This window comes from Mus caroli, unplaced genomic scaffold (assembly GCF_978045245.1).
Source record: "Mus caroli unplaced genomic scaffold, Mus_caroli_1 scaffold_9, whole genome shotgun sequence".
Taxonomy (NCBI): domain Eukaryota; kingdom Metazoa; phylum Chordata; class Mammalia; order Rodentia; family Muridae; genus Mus; species Mus caroli.
In genome coordinates, this window is record NW_028227264.1 from 93,458,218 (window position 1) to 93,481,055 (window position 22,838).

A 22,838-nucleotide genomic window follows, 5' to 3' on the forward strand; every position below is an offset into this window, starting at 1 on the left:
CTGCCATGCTCCTGCCTTGACGATAATGGACTGAACCTTGAATCTGTAAGCCAGCCCCAATTAAATGTTATCCTTTATAACAGTTGCTGTGGTCATGGTGTCTGTTCACAGCAGTAAACACAAACTAAGACACCTCTCCATTTTATCTCTCAAAGATAAGGAACATCTGTTTTCTGCTGAAACCAGAAAAGGGAAAGCTATAAACGATTTCTCTTAAACTGTAGTGCTTAGAAGTCATTGTATCCTGATAGCCCGTGCCTACAAACCATCCTTCCCATGCCGCTTTCTTCCTTCTTTCTAGGGCCGACAGGACCAGCCCAAGTGGACTGAGAATGAGTTGCTTACTGCTGTGATGACTCCTTACAGCTCTCAACTTACTCATTCAGCAGTGCTTTCAGATGGAGCTGTAAGCTGCGCACTGCTGTGTGGACGTTGCTCAGCTCCCTCGACTTCTGCTGAGTCTTGGATAAGCGCTGGGGGACCGACTGGTGCTGAGTTTCAAAGTACCGGAAGAACTCATAGCTGCGCTTCAGCTCTTCCAAGCAGGCAGAGTGAGCATGAGGTAGACCTTGAGTCACGTCACAGAGGATATGATGAGGCAGAAGTGCAGCAGTGAGTAAGGGCCCTGAAGGCGAATTCGCTGTAGAAAGTAACAGGGCCAGGCGTCTGAAGAACTCTGAACTCTGTGCCACCCAGAGCTGGAACAAAACCTAAGATGGTGGTGGGGGAAGGTGGGGGGACAAGAAGGTGAGTGGGGGGAGATTGAAAACATACTGATCAATAAAAATGTCAATATTCAAAACAAACTATAAATTTAATCTGACTTTAACTTTTCACATTATCCTAAATAATGACCAATCTGAACTTGAACTAACTCTAAGATCAGCCAAGGACACGATCCTGAAATATGCAGTCATAAGCTGTGAGTTGGTAGTTGTTCTATACTAGTAGAGAAGCCAACACCTATATGTAATTCAGCACAGACCTATCCTAGAGAGAAATGACCTAAGAACGGGTGGAGGGCTGGAGACATGGCTCAGTGCTCTTCCAGAGGACCCGGGTTCATTTCCCACCACCCATGTGACAGCTCACAACTGCTTGTAACTCCAACTCCAGAGGAAACTGATACCTCTGACTTCATGTGGTATATACAGACACATATAATTTAAAATAATAAAATGAAGCCAGGTATGGTGGTACATGCCTGTAACACTAGCACTCAGGAGGCAGAAGCAGGCAGATCTGTTAAGTTAGAGGCCAGTCTATTTTACACAGTGAGTTTTAGGACAGCCAGGGATATACCTAGAGACATCCTGTTTCAGAAATTTATTAGAAATGGAAAAATTGATTTTTAGGCTGATGAGATAGCTCAGCAGGTAAAGGTACCAGATATGAAGCCTGACCGTTTGGGCTGTATCTCCAAGACTCACATGGTGCAAGAAGAGAGCCATACAAGTGGCCCTCTGACTTACACAGGAATGCTGTGGGATGTGTGCACCTATACATACACATCAAGAATTTGAGGCTGAAGCGATGGCTCAGCAGTTACCAGCAGGCATTGCTCTTACATAGCACCTGGGCTGCGTTCCATTCCTAGCAACCATATGTCAGGCAGCTTACATCCATCTGTTATTCCAGTTCAAGGTGGTCCTGGAACAGAGGCACTTCACACATGTGGTGCAAAGACATACGTGCAGGCAAACACAGATTAAAAAAAAAAAAAGGGAACTTAGTGTTCAAGGCAGTTGTGGTGGTTCACACCTTTAACCCAGCATACAGGAGGCAGAGGCAAACAGATCTCTGCAAGTTCTAAGGCTAGTTAAGGCTACAGCCTTGAGACCTTATCTCAAGGAAAGGAAGTGGAAAAACAAATAAATTGGGGTTCAAATGAGGCTACTACTTTGTTCTAAGAATTAGCATGTCTGGCATGAAAATTGCAAACCTATTTTTAAAAAATGACTATGTGTGTACTTATACTCATGTGTATTTATACTCATGAATGTAAATGGCTACGGAGGCCAGAAGAGGCTGTGGGATCTCCTGGAGCTGGAGTTACAGGTAGTTGTGAGCTGCCTACCATGGGTAAAGAGACTGAACTTGAGTTCTCAGGAAGAACGTTATGTGCTCCTAACTACTGAGTTATCTCTCTGGTCTCTGTGAATTTATGCTTGAGAGATAGAGCAGAAAGCAAGAGAAGTGTAACACCAGATGACAACTCATGAGGAGGAAATCTCATGGGGCCTCCGTCCTAGACAAAGAACAACGGGAAACTAAGAACTGCTGAGAGCAGTAGCAGGAGTCTGCCCCAGAGATGGGCCCTTAGCTGTTTATTCAGTACTATGTGGTCAGCCCTGAAGGCATATATATATATATATATATATATATATATATTTAGGCATTCACACACAGAGACACATGCACATATACATGCAGAGTGGACTGAGTAGGTTATATTCATATATTTAGGCATTTACATGTGCACATACACACACATGCATACATGCTCACACACATGCTATAATTAACAACTAAAGAAAAGATGCACATTATAATAACTAAAGAAAAAGAAGCCATGATTTTGAGATGGAGATGGGGGTGGTATACAAGGAAGGTGTTGGGGAGGAGAAAAGGAAAGGGAGAAAATGACGCAATTACATTTTAATTTAAAAAACGGAAAAAAACAAAAACTACATTAAAACCTAAATAGGAAACTCAGTAGACATCTTAACAACTGAACAAAAATAACTTAAAGAGATGTAAAATCATCAAAACTGCTTCTCCGAATCCTTCTTAAAGACTAGCAATAAGGAGCAAAGAAAAGGATGGAGAGATGATTCGGTGGTTAGTAACACTTGCTCTTACAGATGGCTCTCGATTCGATTCCAGCTTCACACAATGGCTTATATGTGGTGCTGGGAACCGAAGTCAAGTCAGGGTATGGGCGGTCTGATACTTTCTTCTGACTTGTGGAGATATATTATATATACTGTACACATATATTTGTATATATATACACACACATATATACACACACATTGCACAGATACACATGCAGACAAGATATTCATATACATAAAATAAAATTTAAAAGGAAAACACATAGCCTGTGAACTTACATAAGTATCTATATAACACACAAACAAGAAGCAATGACTGTTTTTAAGGACCCTTTAAGCAACCAGCTCTACTTTAGACATTTTGAGAATCTTCTCATTTAATTTAACACTTTAAAAAAGCAGTTGTGGTTTTACAACCTTGTTTTTTCTAAAAAAAAAAAATGAGATAAGTTTAAAGAATAGTTTATATTTAAGACAAAACTCGAGTCCAGGTTAAGATATAAATTCACTTCTGCTTAACTAAAAATATCTCAATTTACTCTTTCAAAAAGACTTTGTTCCCTTATAGAGTAAAAGCATGGTCCTGAGCATTAACCTGGAAATAAAAGGAATTGATCAGTGTTCTTTCCCTTAAGTGAACATTATTAGACTTTTCTCCTACTCTTCCCCCTCCTAAAAACAAAGTCCCAGCTGATTTGGAACCATGTACGTGAATACTGCAGAGGAAGCAGACATTGTTCCGAAGTCTTTGCAAGCAAGATACAGCGGATGTGCAAAGGTTTGGTATGCAGATCTGCTACAACCTATGCAGCCACTCCTTTATTCTATCATAGTTCCCACTTCCAAAAAACATTCAGCTATTAAAAATGAGGACATCATGAACTGGAGGCAAATGGATGGAACTAGAAAATATCATCCTGAGTGAGGTAACTCAGACCCAAAAGGACATGCATGGTGTGGACTCACTGATAAGTTGGTATTAAGCCAAAAAAGTACAGATTACCCATGGTATAACTCACAGACGGTAAGAAGGGAGGCAGGGGGAGGGGAAAGGGGGGGCAGGATCAGGTATTGGGGAGACAGAAAGAGAAGCCCAGAGGGCCCAGAGAATAAATGGAAGCTGCAGCTGCAGTGGGTAGGGGTGGGGAGCGGGACCTTGAGAAAGTCCCAGAGGCCTGGGATGTGAGAGGCTCCCAGGACTCAATGACAATGACATTAGCTGAAATGCCCAACAGTGGGGAGACAGAACTTGAAGAAACCATCTCTAGTAGAAAGACAGGGTCCCCAGTGGAGGGATGGGGTCTACACTCAAAAGTTTTGAAGCAGGATTGTTTTTGTCTAAAAGAAATGCAAGGACAAAAATGGAGCAGAGATTGAAGGAAAGGCTATCCAGTAACTAGCCCAAATTGGGATCCATCTCATGGGTGGGCACCAAATCCTGACTATTTCTGATGCAACGTTGTGCTTGCAGACAGGAGCCTAGGATGGCTGTCCTCTGAGAGGCTCTACCAGCAGCTGACTGAGACAGATGCGTATACTCACAGCTAACCATTGGACTGAGGTCGAGGACCCTTATGGAAAAGTTATTGGAAGGATTGAAGGAGCTAAAGGAGATCACAACCCCATTGGAAGAACAAAAGTATCAACTAACCTGGACCCCTGGGAGCTCCCAGAGACTGAGCCACCAACCAAAAAGCATACTGGGGGTGGTCTGTGGCCCCTGGCATATAGCAGCAGAGGACTGCTTTGTCTGGCCTCAGTGGGAGACAGATGCTTCTATAGAGACTTGATGCCCCAGGGAAGGGGGATGTGAGGGAGGGTGAGGTGAGAGTGGATAGGAAGGGAGGTGGGAGGGGTACCCTCTCAGAAACAAGGGAGGATGGGGTGAAGAACTCTTGGAGGGTGGACTAGGAAGGGGGCAACATTTGAAATGTAAATAAATAAAACAAAATAGTACTATGTAAAAATAGAAAAAAGATACATATCTCAACATAAAATGTATCTTGGTAAACATGGGAACTGCATGGTTATCGGGGGCAGTTTCAAAGAGAACCTGCTATCTCCATGGAGCCTGCTAAACACAAAGGGTAAATAAGGCACCTGGAAACTGACTGCTAAAACAGGGTCATGCTCTGCATGCAATGCAGGCTGCCTCCAGCTGGGCTCCACACCAGCCTCCTGAGTGCTGGCATGATGGGAAGCTTTTATGACTTGCCTTAGGTTCCCCCCATTATTTGTTCTCGTTAATGTTTCTATGGCCACAGCCAGGGAGTGGAGGCTCATAAATTTACTAAATACTTGCACTTGGGAGGCAGAAGCAGGCAGATCTCTGAGTTCGAGACCAGCCCATTCTATAGATTTCCAGGACAGCCAGGGGTACACAGCAGAGAAATACATTTTCACAAAACCAAAACCAACCCAACCAATCAAACACCCCTGACATGGCCATCAAGAAAGCAGTTTATGAAGTGTTTTCAGGGTATGTCACTACTGATGCTCCAGGGCTGAACTGTAATTTGCTTCTAGCATACTTTTGATGTATGGGATTCATCCTCACTAGTTAGTAAGAGGGAAATTTCTGGGTTACAGTTATCCACTTTTGTGAAGACTTGGATTCATTTGTCAGGTGTATGCTGTCACCACCTGTATTTGAGTTCTCCTTGAATCTTCATTGATAATAAAGTTATCATTGATAATATCATTGGTAATGAAGTTGATAATAATCGACTTCCTTTTTAAAACACTTGGTATCTCTATTTGTACTTTTTTCAAGAGTATAACGAAGAGGTAGGTCTCCTGCATGGGCTGCTTTGTTCTGCTCTGAGACTGACCAGTTTGTGTATCCTGCTTAGCTTCTGCTTGTTCTTTTTGTTTGCTTGACTCCATTTCTGGTGCTGGGATGGAACCAATGGCCTCATGCATATTAGGGCACACACTCTGTCATCGAGCCCAACTCTTACCTTTGTAAGCTTTAGTTACCTTAGTGCTCCTTCTATACAAAGAACTGAAGTTATCCTACTTTTCCTTATTTCACTTCAAGTATTGGAAGCTTGAAATTTAACTTTTATATTGTCAATTATATTCTTTCACATAGCTGCTTCTAGTGAGAAAATTATTTCCTAAGGTATGAAGAAAAATTGTGGGGACTTTATAAAGAAAGATATACATATTAAGTGTGTTGCTCAGGTTTGTTGAAACAAACTCACTAACTAGGGCTTCCTGTCAAGTAATCCACTTATTTCTAAATATACTCTATGGTCTTTTAAATTAAGAACAAGGATACCAAACTGCAAGGATCTCTTCACCAATTTGTATGATCTCTCAGCTCTTCACGCCAGTGTCATGACACCTAAAGCACATGGCGTTTGGTGGCGTGGAAGGGGAGCAGGAGCCCCGCCTGTGTCGGGGAGCAATGGCACAGGCCATGTGCACACTCAGTCTTGTGGACTCCTCATCCTTCCTCCTAAGAGGGCTGGTTACCTTCAAGGCAGGCAGGCTGAAGCCATCTGTCAGGTTACGAGCTTCCTCTTCTGAGATCTGGTCTTCACTGAGTCCAAGCCCCAGCTCCTTAAAAGGTACCACACAGATGTAGTTGGTGACATTGTCACTCTCAGAGTTCAGGGGGTAGGTTAAATTAGGTTAAGGCCGTCAACAGCACCTCTTCATTAGCACATTTAAGATAGCCAAAAATACCCAAACATCATATTTACTAATTTTATTTTGAGCACAGACAGAAGATTTGTATCAGTTATTTTAAAGAAATGAATAGTAAGGTCTCACATAGCGATGTAACATTCCGGCATCTTATGGGATACTTTAAATAAAGTGTCTTGTTTAAGTAGCTCACAGTAGGCAGCAGTACTCCAGTTACTGCCTAGCCCACTGCCCTCTTCAGTGTATTCCATAAAGTTCTTGTTATTCTGAAAGCAATAAAAACACATAAGAGCAGGCCTGCCGTGGCTAAAGCGCTTCTAAAGCTGTAGAATGGCCTTTGTTGTGCAGTGGCTCAGGGCCCCTCAGCCCAAAGAATCCCAGACTGAAGTTAGTTAGCACCTGCCAGCTCTAGCTTGTTTCACTGACCCGTTTTCTTTATCTTCCTGGGTGGAGAACGTTTGGGGCCACTCCTAGGAATTTGGCAGGAATCTGACACTGTGCATGGAAGTAGACCAAGGTGAATACAGTTGAAGAATGTGTTCTTTGTATCTTGCTGGGTCTTGTTAAGAGCCTGAATGCAGTAATCATAAGACCTTTGTTTATGCTTTGTTTTTTCCTTAACTACCCTATCTAAGCCTTAGGACTGACCATATTCTTTGTACATACCTAGAATGATATAAAAAAGAAATAAGCCTGCTTCAGCCTCAGCACTGGCTGGAGTCATCTTATAATGTTGCCTATTTATCTTTTTCTTTTCAACCCTCGCTCCCTCCCTTTTATTTGCATTTATGCTGAATCTATTTCTGTGTCATACTGTGTGTGTTTCCAGCTTCTTCTAGGATATCTTATTTTCTGTGCGATCTTGTCTGGCTTTTAACAGTCTGTTCTTTTCCAGTGGGAGCTCATGCATGAGTTAATTTACCAGGAGCTTTGTACACGGACACCACATCTTGGGTGCTCAATTCATCTAGCTACGGTGAAAGTCCAGAGAATTTGTATCAAAACCCTCAAGTTCTGCATAACCTTCTTCATGTTTAAGCATATGAAGCAAAACACCCCCCTCCTTTTTTTTGTTGTTTTTGTTTTTTTTTTTCTGAGAGAGGGTTTCCCTGTATAGCCCCAACTGTCATGGAATTCACTCTGTAGACCAGGTTGGGCTCAAACTCAGAGACTCAGAGATTCTGCTTACCTCTGTCACCTGAGTGCTGGGATTAAAGGCATGTGCCACCACTGCCTGGCATATCTGCAAATCTTAACTGCGCATTTTTTTATCATCTCCTCTACTAGAAGAAAGTAAGCGTCACTGGAACAAGTGTGGTTCCCCTGCTCACTGCTAGGTGCTTAGCACTGCAAAAACCTGACTGGCGCAAGCCCTTTCTCTCCTTCTCCCTACTCTGAAGTTATGTTCTGGGGCATGCACTGTCTCTACGCACATAACAACAACAAGCTAGTGATAGTACTAGAGGGTGGTCTAGCACTGTATTTGTGTTCAAGAAAAACTCACCGAATGATTACCTACTTGGATGGAGTTCCTAAGCCACTATCAAGTCAGTTCTTTCCATATTCTCTTTGTTTGTTTGTTTCCATAGAGGGCTTCTCTGTGTAGCCCTGCAGTCTCAGTTTGTGGACCAGGCTGACTTCGAACTCAGAGATCTACCTACCTCTGCTGGGATTAAAGGTTTGTGCCACTGTGTCTAGCTCTTTCCATGTTCTTTTGCATCTTGGTATCTGTAATACAGGCCCGTATTCTCAGGATCAATTCCTATTCATCCTTGGAGGCCCAATTCATGTGAAAGCCTTCTTTAATCCCACCGGGTCAAATGTGCTGGCCTACTATGTTGGGAGACTCCCTGAGCATTTATATTGCATTGTGAATGCTGGCTTATTTATTGATCACATTCAAAAGTCCTCAGAAGTGGTAGTTTATGTTTGTGCTTTGTCTCTTTAACACCTGGAAGAGTATCTGACACATAGCTGCAGACATTTTAAGCAGTAGAGAAAGTAGACAGGCAAGTTCTCCATGAGAATTAAATTGTTTTCTCTTTACTTCCAAAGAGATCACACTTACATATATATGTATATATATATATATATATATATATATATACATACATATGTATATGTGTACGTATGTGTGTGTATACACATATATACACACACACATACATACACATATATATATGATTTGAATTATAAATCTCTTTTCCCTTTTGGTTTTCATAAAGTAGAGTTAAAATTCAGCCAGGAGGGTTTGTGTGAAGCACGCAGTACTAAAACATATGGCACATGTAAGCACTAAACACTACATTGGTCAGTACCCAGCACCCCGGAGAAGACAGAGTAGTTTTTTTGTTTGTTTTTGTTTTTGTTTTTTTGTTTTGTTTTGTTTTGTTTGAGACAGGGTTTCTCTGTGTAGCCCTGGCTGTCCTGGAACTCACTTTGTAGACTAGGCTGGCCTCGAACTCAGAAATCTGCCTGCCTCTGCCTCTGCTGGGATTAAAGGCGTGTGCCACCACTGCCCGGCTCAGAGTAGTTTTTTAATCTTCTATTTACCCATAGTTTAACAGATTTATGAATCTTAATTTACTAAGTATGAGATTACTGCCTAAAGCAGAGAAGAAGAAATTAGCTTAAATTAATTAGAGTCACCGATGCAGTAAAAAGTGATACAGCCAACATTTGAACTTAGGCAATCCAGCGCTGATCTTCTTTGAAAGGGGAAGGATTTCCTGTTACAAGGTCATTGCCATGTCAGGACACAAATTTGCCACATTTGCTCGTTTTCTTAATGAAAGGGTCTCATCTAACAAAGCCAAGCTCTTTGACCTCTTTCTGTAGACCAGTGAAGACAGAGATTTTGAGAAGCTTTCCCTGCTGTAATGACCCATCCACAGGCAGGACCTCTTCCTGTCGGCCACTCTCATTCCCCTGCACGCACTTCCAGTTTTAAAACAGAGGTGAAGAGAAACTCAGATATGGACTAGGCAATCTCAACGCATAGTTCATTCTCAGATGCAAGCGTAACATGTCATTCAGGGTGTTGGAAACACTGTTAGCCTCACACGGAGACAAAAGGATATTTTTTCAGCATGTACAGGGTAGCTAGCCTTGCGGCTTGAAAGTTGGCTCTTACGGTCCTGTAGACGGCTTTCCGAAGGCCGATGAGATGCTGGCCGGGATGCTGTGCAGCCTTATTAAATGAGCAAGCAGCACTGACCCTGTCAAGCAAACTTGAAAAGTAAAATGTGATACAACTGTACAGGTGTCCTAAAGTTTGTGTTTCCTAAATCCACAATTCTATTACAGTTAGAAACAATTTCTTTCTTAAAATTACTATAAGTATCTCATATTGTGTCCCCTCCTTTTGATACATACAAAGCCACTAGAACACACAAATGAAACAAAGAGTATCAACTGAAAAATGTAAAATCTCAAGGAATATTTAGTCAAATATAGAGAAAAGTTTATTTGAGATGGAAATGAGGAATGTTTAAGTAGAATGTATAGATTTCTACATAAAGATACTCTACCTGCTAAAGTACACTACAGTAGAACTACTTTACAGATTTCAAAGCCAGTATCAACAGGCTGTATGAAGGGCTAATTATCACCACTATGTCATGCTCACTACGCATTTACATCCTGTTCATGAATCACTTGTCTGGTCACATGTACAGAGCAACGAATGACTGCATATGAATATGTCCTGTACATTCAGAAGCGTAGGGTAAAGTTCGTCACCCACCTGCTGCCACTGGCACTTACCTACCACAGTGAAGGAGAGGCGCAGAGAGGTAGCAGGACCAGTGGCCAACAGGGGATGCAAACAGAAAGGCAAAGGACGGTTACTGTGCGCCGGGCCAGTGCGCTCACGCTCTCACAGTTCATGGGCTTTCCTTAGCCTGGCCAGCGGAAAGCATGTGCAACAGTGATGTGTTGGAATGTGTTGCTCTACGACTGAGCGTTAGTAAGGCTAAATGCTGCCAGTTATTCTAGGCAGTAACCTCCTCCAATAGCAAGACAAAACTGTCGTCATTTGTGTGTCTTCTTCATAAAACCACACAGACACTGAAGTAGAAGTTTTACAATGTAAAACCAAACTAAGAGATATGGACAAAGACAGACAGGCTTAATTTTAAGTAAGGAAACACAGGAAAAGAAAGGTTAAATTATTTGCCATTAAGGAATCAGGGAGACAGAAGCAGACCACTCCTGGTTTCAGTGTGAAGCCGCAGGCTTTGTGCTCCGTCCAATTTTACAGGCTGAAATATTTCTGAGATGCTGGGAGGCAAGGCTGATTATCCTCTGTGACTTTCTGTCCACTGTCCAGTTAGATGGACAGACTGAGGTGATGTCTTCCAACTCTCTTTACCCACAGGCCACCGTACAGTATAAGAGCATAACCAGGGTGAACCGTGCTTAATGGCCTACTTTACCTTGTCATGTTAAGTCCATGATATGGGTAAAAGTCAGAAACCTGACAAGTCCCAGCATCTGGTATACATGTCTAAGCACTGGCTGGGCTCATAGCCACTCATCACTCAGGCCTCTCAATAAGACGCTGTGTAAGTAAGTCAACAACGAGAAGGAGATATTACTTAAGTGTGACCTTTTAGTTTTTAAAATTTGACAAACAACTTAAAAATTGCTATCAAATGGTAAGAATTGGATCTAACCGAATAGAAGAATAAAATCAATATACACAGGGTTGTTTTGCTTTGTACCCATCGGCAGAAGGCATGAAATTCTTCAATGTCATTGTGGTGGTTTGAATAAAAATGGCTGCCACAGGACCATAGGAAGTGGCGCTGTTAGGAGGGGTGGCCTTGCTGGAGTGGGTGTGGCTTTGTAGGAGGAGGTGTATTACTGGGGTTGGTCGTTGAGTTCTCAGAAGCTCAAGCTAGGCCTAGTATGGCAGTTACTTCTGCTACCTGAGGGTCACTATAGAACTCTCAGCTCCTTCTCCAGAACCATGCCTGCCCCTGTGCCATCATGTTTCCAGCCATGACAATAAGGGACTGAACCTCTGAACTGGAAGCCAGCCCCAATTAAACATTTTCCTTTCTAAGAGTTGCTTTCATCATGGTGACTCTTCACAGCGACAAAAGCCTAACAGACTCATCTATCCTCCCAGGATTGTTCTAAGGAGCAGGAGAGCACTATGACTCCTATACATTTCTCCACTCCTCCACTCTGACTTCCAGACAGAGCTTTTTTGGTAAGAGGAAGCACGAACCCAGGGCAGAGCCACAGAAAAACGTTTTATAGCGAGAAGGAGGTGACAGGGGTCAACATGATTGAAATATATCATGTACATGTATAAGAATGTCAAAGCAAAGCTCACTATGTAATTGATATGTGTTAATTAAAATATCTTAATAAATTATGAAATATACTACAGTCTACCTGCCATCTGTGAATGTTTAGTAGGTAGTCTAGTGTACTGAAAATGGGCTTCTAAAGTCAGAGGTGATGGATATGAACAACTGAATAATTGAATTGTATGCAAAAATGATTAGCATAGCATATGGGACATAGCTTGTCCCTAATGAGTGCAACCCCCTGTCCTCTATATGTGCTATGTGGTATATGCACATGTATATATTTATATAGGTATAGATGCCAGTGTACTCAGGAGGCCACATGCCCTGCACTTTCATGACACTACTCTCTTGAGACAGGTTCTATCACGGAATCTAGAACCAGGCCAGTGGTCAGTAAGTCTCAACAACATTCCTGACCACTCCTCTATAGTACTGCAGTTACAGCTCCATCATGTGGCCATGCCTGGCTTTTTATATAGGTGGTGGGGATGTGAACCCAAGTCCTCATGCTTGCACAAGTGTTCTTACCTGCTGAGCCATCACCCTAGCCCTGCATTCCCCTTTCAGGAAGTATCCAGTATATATCCTGCAGCGTAAACACTGACAGCTTAGACTGCTCAATATTTAGTTCCCCATGGGAACGTGCAACAGCAGCTGCTAATGGTCAGCCAGGGAGTGTTATTAATGTATGCTTACATTTTAAAGTGAGCTTGTGTCAGGTACATCTATAGTGTGAACTGGGCAATGAGGTCTTTTGATAGGGAACAAAGGAAGCAGACATGGGCTCCACTGCATTAGTCTTAAACACCCTCACTGTCTCAGTCACATAGCAATTGATCAAAGCAACCATGATTCACAAAACATTTTTTCATAAAACCTGGATGCAAGCAGGTAAGCAGAACCCTACTTTACAGCCTTCTAATATATAGTGACCCTATCGCTTCACTAATGGACGATGTGGACTTCTGACATAACTGTAACACAAAAACGGATGACATTCTCCTTAGAGTAAATAGCAGTACAGTATCCTTTAAAAGAGAAAGTGAGAAATTAACTCACAGAGTAAATCCTCTGGAAATGACTTCAGTTTCTTGGATGAGACGCAGTGATTTTCTCACAAGGTTGGTGAAGGCTCGGCTATTGGCTGCCATGTCTTCCAAACGAACCCTATATTTTTTCAGAGTCATTTGCAGTTTGGCTGTCCTCCATAATTTCAAAACTCGTATGAACAAGTAAAGCAATAGAATTATTCCCCACACCAGCCAGGAGGACACAATCCAGCACGTGGGAAACATGATGAGCAAACTAATGAAGGCAAACAGCAGCGAGACATCCCTACGAACACAGAAACCAAGGAAAGGCCATCAGACGAGAAAGCAGTAATGGAATTCAGCCGATTAAAGCAAAGAGCTAGCTTCTTCGTGAAGCCATATTGTGTCAATGTGACATGCAATAGGGAGCTGTGGGATAGCTTTAAACACCTAGCACATTAGATGCTGCTACCTAGGTATTAACATTTCAGCTGGTGAACTTAGGTAAAGGATGTTGGAAAGAAGTGTGTTCTACAACTGTTTTAGAAAGTATGATATCTAATATGTAAATTATAGATTAAAAAACACCATTTTATAGATTTAAAAGTAAAAACAGTATCTCAGAGATATTTTGGGTTTGTTTGGCCTAAAGACATTTGCACAAAACCCTATCGTACACAGAAACCATTCTATGCCTGACTTGAAGGCATGATGGTGCATGCCTACAATCCAAGCACTTAGGAGGCTGAGTCTATGCAGGCTACAGAATAAAACCTTGTCTCAAAAAGATCAAAGTCAAAACAGCTATAATAAAACATAGTTGGTAACTGGATAGTCATCCAATTTAATAATCATCGCTAACTTGAAAAAACATTCTTGCCATAGATCATGAAACAGGCAAGCCTTGCTTGCACTTCTGCACTTCATTACTGAAAATAAAAGTATGCATAAAATTTTTATTTTTGTTGGTTATGAATCTAGCGGGTTAAAAATATGTCCTTTAAGCAGTGAACACTTTGGTGAAATGTGTACACATAGGACAAGAACATGGCATACTATATCTAAGGACATGTATAAATAGCATCAGCTATACTTGGGAGTTAGTGGCAGACTCAGTCACATAATAATGCTTGCACGTCGCATGTGTCTTTGTTCTTCCATCGCTCTCCGTCTTATTTCCACTGAACCTAAAGCCCATTATCTTGACTATGGCATCTGGCCATCCCCGCCTCAGGGTCTGCTTCTCTCCTCCAGCTCACTGCGAGGGCAGATGCACACCAGCACACCTAGGTTTTAGACTTCTATGTGGGTGCTAGGAATCTGAATTCGGGCACCAATGCTTGTGTGGCAAGCATGTTACTTACAGAACTACCTCCCAGTCTGAGTCTGGAGGATGCTTCTTAATAAATGTTAGCCCTAACTTCTTTCAAAATCCATTACTTTCAAAGACAATTTACAATCCTGGTAAAACCAGAAATTAAAATAGCATCATTTACTTTTATATCATTAACAGCTGTGGTGGTTTGCGTGAGAATGGTCCACATAGGCTCATACATTTGAATGGTTAGTCACTAGGGAGTGGAACTATTGAGAAGAATTTTTAGGAAGCATGGCTTTATTGAAGTGGGTGTGGCCTTGTTGGAGGAAGAATGTCACTGGGGGTGGGCTTTGAAGTTTCTCTTTTCTCACTGTCTCACTGTCAGGATGTAAAGCTCTCTGCTACTGCTCTAGCCCCATGCCTGTCTGTTTCTGGCCATGATCATCATTAACCAACCCTCTAAAACTGTAAGCAAGGTCCCAACTAAATACTGCTTTTTATAAGTTGCCCTGGTCATGCATGGTATCTCCTCAGCAATAGAACAGTCATGAAGACAACAGCAAACTATCAAGCAAGTACAAAATCTTGTAGTTGCTCTGACAGTTACCTTTATGGATTAAATACCACTGTGGCTAGCAATTAAAGTCTGCATGTGCACACGTCTATGTGTATGCATGGGAGGCCAGAGGTCAACTTGAAGTGCCATTCTTCAAGAGCTACTCACCTTGGTTTTACTGCTGTCATTCTTCACTCTTGTGTGTTTTTCTGAGACATGATCTCTCTGTGTAGCCCTAGCTGGCCTGGTACATGCTCTGTAGACCAAGCTTGCCTCAAACTCAGAGAGATCCACCGGACTCTGACTCCCGAGTGCTCAGATTACAGGCACGCACCATCTCAAGCAGTCCATTTTGTATTTTGTTTGTAATCTTTCCAAATAGGTGATGCTGGGCTGTCCAGTGAGAGCCAGTGAGCTCCTGTCTTTGCCTCCCCAGCACTGGTATATCACAAGCATATGCTACCATACCAAGCTTTTTTTAAAAAAAGTGTGGTGAGTTTTGGGCTTGAACTTGCATGGCAAACATTAGGAAATGAGCTTTCTCTCCAGCTCCATAAATGCTTAGCATCTACAGTTCATTCTTTGCAGATCTCTAAATTCATTTATTATATAATATGCATATAAATATCTATTTTTGTGGGTCTTTCGGAGACAAGGTATTTACTGTGTTGTCTAGAATGGTCTTGAACATTTCGGCTCAAGCAAGCATCTTAGTAATCAAGACTATAACCAAACTTGTGGGACTCTAGGCATACACCACCATGCCAGGCAAATTTTTCTATTTTTAAGGAGAAAAATATGTTTATTTCCTCATGATGCTATTTCAGTGACTGCTGGCTTGGAAACATATTTGGTTATCCAGGACCATGTGACAGGAAAGAAACTCAGAGCACAGGAAGGACAGTTAGTATAGCGACTTATGCAACTTGCACTGTGTGAGCAGTAACTTCATACATGCCTTGCTCATTCTTCCCTTCTCTGTCAAACATGGGAAATGCATAGAAGGACATCACAATTCCCAGACATGTATGGTTATATATAAAATCGTTTAGTATTTGTCATTTCCTTTTTGAAAAGACTATTTTAAGACAGATTATGATCTAGGACTTTTTAGGCCCATTTTCCAGTAGCTGAAGGTTCCAGGAGTTCGACTGTGTTTTTTTTTTTTTCTTGAGACAGGGTCTTTGCAATATTGCCCTGGCTGGTCCCTAACTCCTGGGACCCTGTGATTCTCCTGTTCAGCTTCCCAAGTAAGTTTTAGAACAGTTCAAGTCATTAGTTATCAGTTCTGATCTCTTCTCAGCCATTTCTACTAGCTCGATGCCTTTCCCATCTCTCAACCTTCAGGATCTGTAACACAGCTATGACATTATCTGGCTCGGGCTGACATGTACACTGCAGTGCTGTATTGATACTTTGAGGAATTTATTCCTAATTGTTGAGTTGCTAAAATGCAGAACTAATTTTTCTGAGTTGGATAAATACATTATAACTATTTTCCAGCACTTTTTTTAGTTTTGGTCTTCTTTTATATCTTGTGTATCACTATATTTGTTGTAATTCTAAACATAAACATGGAATATTTATAAGGCCTTGACAATAGAGAATATTATAATAGATTTCTTCTGACGATACTCTCTTTGTAGGCAGTCAAAAGAGAAATGTTTTCTGGGCATTACCAAGTGTTCGGGGTTGCCAGGGAGCAGAGCGTTGGAAGGTGTCCACTTTCCTGTTGAGGCTGCCCCGCAGACAGGATGCTGGCGTCAAGCAGCTCGAGCAGCTCCACATCCTCTTGCAGCAGGACTTCCTGCTGCAGGATGGTATGCAGTGAGTCCAGTCGGAACCCGGTGTCCTTGCCACCAAAACACAGGACGAGAAGAATTAATACATATATAACACTTCGATAAACTCTAAGTTTGGTATAGTTCCAGCTATAGGTATTTATTTTCAAAGTAGAATCCAAGAAGAAACAACAATCCAATTTCTCCTTAGTGACAGGCGTGGTTTTATTTTTCACTGTAAATGTAAAACAATAAAGATTGATGTGGACATTATTAAGCTATGAAATATGAAAAATAAACTTATAGTAATGAGATATAATGAAATTACAGATTAATAAACAGTCTATTTATAAGTAGACTAAATAAATAAATAAATAAATAAATAAATAAATAAATAAAGAGAATAAATTCTAGTTAAATTACTGGTGTATAAGTGAAATATAATAAACATAGAAAATATAATACAAAGGATGCTGACTCTGGACACTGTAACAACTGAGCCAGTGTGGTGCTCTGAATGAGAACGGCCCCCATAGACTCCCATTTGAATACTTGGTCCCTAGTCGCTGGAACTGGCTGGAAAGGGGTAGGAGGCGCAACCTTGTTCAATGAGATGTGTCACCCAGATGTGCTTTGAGGTTTCCAAACACTTGGGCCATTTTCACTGTGCTTTCTGTCTCCTGCCTAACAGTGAAAAACATGAGAGCTATTATGGACACTAACCCTCTAAAACCATAAGACAAAATAAATGCTTTCTTTAATAAACTTCCTTGGTCATGATTCTTTGATAGCAATAGAAATGTAACTAATACACTTTATCAGAGGGATCAGGGCTTTCTAAAAATGGATACTCAGACACTGAAGACAACAAGTAAACAAGACTTACAAGTCTCTTCCTTCATTAGTGTTGAAAAGCATGCCTCAGACAGGCCAAGTGCTCTGCCACAGGGGCACACCCCTAGCCTGTGAGTGTCTACATTTAAGGCTTTGAGAAAAACTGAAAGTAAATGGTTACAATAATAGTGTGTATCAGGGTACAGAGGCAGTTATGAAAATGACATAGAAGCACTAAATTTCAAGTCAGAGAAAAAAAAGGAAAAGCTGAGCTTGCCTTAAGCATGAACAGAACTGACCAGAGGGGTCTTTGTTATCCGTGAGAGTGGACTCTGCTGTCCAGCGTGGCAGAGGGTGAGCGGCGAGGCAGCAGCCTTTGAACAGCAGGCTAGTCCTCACAGTAGCCTGCATCCTTTGAACAGCAGGCTAGCCCTCACAGTAGCCTGCAGCCTTTGAACAGCAGGCTAGCTCTCACAGTATGTGAGATGTGCACGGAGGGAGACTGAGTAACTTTCCAGAATTCTCCTTTGCAAAGCTTCAGTCTTAAGGCAGTTATTTTTTGTTTACTGACACATTTCAAATTAGATGTATGAGTTCTGTATTTAGAGTATGTGTGTGGGTACACATGGAGATAAGAGGACAGCCCAGAGGAAGTCAGTTTCCTTCTACTATGTGGATCCTAGGTTCAACCTCAGATCATTAAGCTTCATGGCAAGTGTCTTTACCCCATGAGCCATCTTTATTGCCCTTGTTTGTTTAAGTAATATACAAGAACATAAAACCAGCAGGGCATGGTGACTTATGCTTATAATCTCAGCAACTGGGCAGTTGGAAGAAGACGATAGCCACATATCAGAAGAGGGTAGACTATTTAGGGAGCTATCCTGGGCTACAAAGTAAAACAAAACAAAAACAAAAACAGAAGCAAAGTGAAAGAAAACAACATAAAATTATATTAATGGGGTACCATGTAAGTTTTGGTACATGTATACTGTGGGGCACTTACATCAGGTTAAACATATTTTTCTTCTCAAATATTTTTCATTTCTATATAGTGAAATGTTCTAAAATCCTTATAGTTTTGTGAAATATATAGTAAATTAATGGTATTTCTAGGCAGCCTACTGTTTTCCAGCATACCAGAACTTATTCTTAGCTAACTATCACGTAGCACCCAGTGGCCACTGGTATAACTGGGAGCTCTGCACTGTGGGTGGGATCCCGAGTAAACTGGCTCAGTTTCAAAAAGCCCAAGATCCAAGCCTTAAGTACCCAGGCCTGGATCTTGACTCTGTAACTCAAGCAAGTTACTAACATCTCAGGGCCGCATTCTTCATCTGCAGAGGGGTAACAGCAGTACCTATTTCACTGGATTAAATAATTGACGTCTGCAAAGCATGAAGACCAGTTTCTACAGAAAATATTATGTTACCACAGATGAAATAATTTGAGAGACAAAACAAACAAACAAACAAACACACCCAAACCAAAAAAACAAAAACCTCAACCGCCCAAACATGTTATGCTTATGTAACACAACATAAAACTTACCAAACTTACCCAGTAACAATTACCAAATTGTTACCAGGCTGGTAAAGGAAGCCCAATTGGATGAAGAGTTCAGAAAAGCTAGGATTGCTTATTGAAAAGACTGACAGCGATTGAGAGGAAAGAGGAAAGAGCTCCATCACAGACTAACAGCCCAGACACAACCCCGGGCTAAAGGAGTTGAAAGAATGGATTTGCAGATAAAACTATGGACAGGCAAAGCTGGTTAGGTTAAGTTGTGCAGAGGCAGTGCTGAAGTGACTGCTAAGCTGAGGGGATGGTAACGGAGTAATACTAGTTTTTAAGAAAGGCATCAATGCTCAAACTAGAGAAGCAGTGTGTTTTACTGGAAAGAGCACAGGCTTTGGACGTAGGAGCTCTGGCTTCAAATTCTCCCCCTATCATTCCCTTGCTGAAGGAACATTATTGGACAATTCACTGAATAGCAGGCCAAGCTGTCTGATCTTTAGTTTTCTCTCACTGGTAAATAGATCAAATCTTATGACCTGGTTTGGTGTATCCAATCAAAATGTGAAAGCTTTGTAAATGACTGTTTTCCAAAAGTTAATTTTAAAAGAACCATACTCCTTAGGGTCACGGGGCAGCAGAGAGACCTAACATCTGCTCACCTGTAAGTTAATCACATCTCCGAGAACCAAGAGGACCAGCAAGCTGAATGTTTTGGGTATACTGGATGGATTTACATTGGTAACTTGTAAGGCTAACTGTGCCTTTTAGGGGTTTGGCTAAGCAGCAGATATATTACAGTGGAGACAAAGACAGAGAGGGGGGGGGGGAGGGAGGGAGTTTTACAGGAACCAGCAAAGCCATCAATACTGACTCTGGGAAAACATGACGTATCAGTCCCTCAGGACTGAGCTAAATGCACCAATCCCTGTATTTATTTCCTTCCTCCCTAAGAGGAATCTTAGGAAGATGAGAGTAAATTAGCTGTCTAACAAACAAGGCAGCACAAAGTACCAGAACACTGGCTACCTTTTATAAGAAATATGAACAATACAGCTAGTCTTGTTTAAAGCTCCCTGTTATTGTAGAATAGAAAATCCAATCATAAAGACCAATCATATCAAAATTAGCAGCAAAACAGATTCTGGTCCCTCGGTTCTCTCATAATTACTTGGGACCATGAAGAAGAGCAAAATGAAGCAAAGAGAAGCAATACTCACCAACTTGTGGAGTAAGTCATCTTTCTTACTGTGCTGAGAAGAAAAGGTCCAGCTCTTGATGGTTTCTGTCAGTTTCAACAGGATGCCTTGCTAAAGATTATGAATAACATTGCATAGGATTATTAATTAAATACACTCAAAAGGCAGGAAAACTAAACAACTTACCTCTAAGTATTGGACTTTTTATCAGAAAAAGAGGAAACCCCTCATGTAGGTGATTACTCAGTCAGAGTGTTACAGCCCCTCATCTATTCCTGCTTCTAGTGTACAATAGAATGACCTTGAATCGTACTTGCTTTATAGTCCTGGGTCCCTAACTAGGAGTTTGATTCAATAGACTGAAATGAGAGCTGTAAATCTGATTATAAAAAAGTCTCTATAATGTAGCCCTTTTACCATGTAAATATTAAAGGCTATCTGTGTCAACATGATAATTATATTTATTTCAGAATGAAATTATGGTATGATCCACATTCTCAATATTAATATCATTTGGTTATAAAACGCTAAAGCAGAAAGATATTTTAATCCTTTTATAAGAACTGCCACGTCGAAAGTTTTATTAACAAACTAATTAAATATGTAATTTGCCTTACCAGCCCCATTCCCTGAGCATTGGCTCTATCTCCGGGGCACTGCAAATAGCCATGGAGACAAAGACGAATGGACAGAACTGACGCTTTAGAGAACTTCATAGAGAAGCAAGGGCAGACAGAGCACAGCAGTGAAATGAAATCATTCTGTGATATTTCACAAACTTACTAGCAACCCATTCTGACTACACAATCCAAAGTTATCCTTTTTCAGACTTGCATGCTTAAGCATGATGGTCAGTACAGAAAACAAAGACTAAATGTTTTCTGACGGTCCTTTTCTAAACGATTTGTGTTTAGAATCAGGTCAGGACTTCTAAACTTTTTGAAACGTCCCTAACCACATAGGATGTTTTTGTGCAAAATGGTATTGTTAGCATTGACAGTCATAGAATCAAAATATCAACAAATTCTGACAAAAGTTGACTATGTTCTATATTCTCCAGGATCAAATATTCAATGAAGATTTACCTCTTCATGTAAAAATAAACCAGCACAACAGTCTCATAAAGACATAAACTGCCTTGGTCTGCCTGCCCCCACCCCCCAGCCCTCTCTGAGACAGGGTCTTTCTATTACATAGCCCTGGCTGGCCTGAATTACCCTGTGTGGACTAGGCTGGCCTCAGATACCCACCTGCCTCTACCTCCTAAGTGCTAGGATTAAAGGTGTGTGACGCTATGCCCCGTAGCTTTTGATTTTAGTACATGGCCAAACCATAGGCATAGAAATACTTGCTTTGAAATAAATTTTGTTGTGATTTATCATCAGAAGCCATTTGATTTGTATTCCTGTTTTATATACCTAGATACCTAGGGTTGCATAAAAATTTCTTGAACAAAAAGAGGTCATGAGTAGATAAAGATTAAGGAGCTCTGAGCTAGGGCAATTATGACTCAAGGAGAGATTTAAGGAAGCTTAGAAGATGTGCTGACTCCCTAAGTGTGTTCACTTGCTTTGGTGATTAATAGCGCATTTCTTTATGCAAGAATGGAGTCATTCTTGACAAACAACACAAGACAGTAAATGTTCAGTCCAGTTTTCAATCTGTGATTAGTCTCTCCCAACCTGGTTTGAAAACTTTATATTCAATTCTAAACAACTTGTAAGACGGAGCTCTTGAGCGTGGGCCAGAAGTTGGGATAGACATTTGCTGATCTTGCATAGGTCTAATGGGTTGAGTCTGTGCCCTTGCATTCAGGTCACTGAAGCAGATGCTTCCATTTTAGCCAGGATCCTATGGTTAAGCCTTTGGCTTGTGCCTTCTGTGTTTCTGGGGACTATATCATGTTCTTCTGGGTTGAGGGTACTTGGGAGAGTGGCTAAGGACCAGGGTTTATATATCAGCAGCAACATCTTGGCACACTGTCACACAATGGCACTTAACTGTGATAAATTTTTATATGTAAGCTTACATAATCTCCCTGAGGTGGTTTGAATATGCTTGCCCCATGGGAAGTGGCACCCTTAGGAGATGTATATGCTTTGAATATGCTTGCTGGAATAGGTGTGTCCTTGTTGGAGGCAGTGTGCCACTGTGTAGGCAGACTTGGAGGGCTCCTAGTGCTCAAGCTCAGACCAGTGCAGAAGAGACCTTCTCCCTGGCTCCCAGGGGAAGACAGTCAGTCCTCTCCTGACCGCCTTCAGATCAAGATGTAGAATTCTCAGTTCATTTGAAACCATGTCTGCCTGCACACTGCCATGCTTTTTGCCATGATGATAGTGGACTGAACCTCTGAAACTGTAAGCCAGCCCCAATTAAATGCTGTCCTTTATAAGAGCTTCCTTGGCCATGGTGTCTCCTCAGAGCAATGGTAACCCTAACTAAGACTCCTCCCTGCCCCCACTCTGTAGGGCTGTGTGTGTGTGTGTACAACTCAGTGGTAAATGAATATTTATGTGGTGTAAACAAGGGACACGTTTAAACCAGAGCACCCATACAACAATGAACCCTCAGATGGCTTTACCCCCAGTAAAGCGTCTTGCTACCAAGAAGGAGCACCTGAGCTCAGTCCCCGGAACTCCCAGTGGAAGGATCCTATGAACACAGCACTTGACAGAGAACTACTACTGGCAAAGTTTTAACGAGGATTTTAGTATATTTCTTTGGTCCTCCAGATAATTTCAATACTTAAAATATGTCTTATTTCTCAAATCATTTTTATTTCACGTCAT

General features: G+C 41.4%; 1 protein-coding gene across 7 annotated transcripts in view; it reads right to left on the bottom strand.

Moving 5' to 3' along the window:
- The window catches only part of Vezt (vezatin, adherens junctions transmembrane protein), a 73,191-nt gene that overhangs the window by 21,872 nt on the left and 28,481 nt on the right, over positions 1 to 22,838 (bottom strand). For 4 of the 7 annotated variants that reach the window (XM_021174868.3, XM_085843103.1, XM_021174870.3 and 1 more), the window contains exons 3-8: positions 20,071 to 20,160; positions 16,400 to 16,572; positions 12,875 to 13,150; positions 9,572 to 9,721; positions 6,318 to 6,465; positions 379 to 710 (exon numbers count right to left, since the gene is read on the bottom strand). In XM_021174868.3, coding sequence (XP_021030527.1) covers positions 379 to 710; positions 6,318 to 6,465; positions 9,572 to 9,721; positions 12,875 to 13,150; positions 16,400 to 16,572; positions 20,071 to 20,160 — 1,169 coding nt within the window. Of the gene's footprint in view, positions 1 to 378; positions 711 to 6,317; positions 6,466 to 9,571; positions 9,722 to 12,874; positions 13,151 to 14,888; positions 16,363 to 16,399; positions 16,573 to 20,070; positions 20,161 to 22,838 lie in introns of those variants that run through there. The other 3 variants (XM_029482506.2, XM_029482508.2, XM_085843104.1) reach the window with 2 other exon arrangements.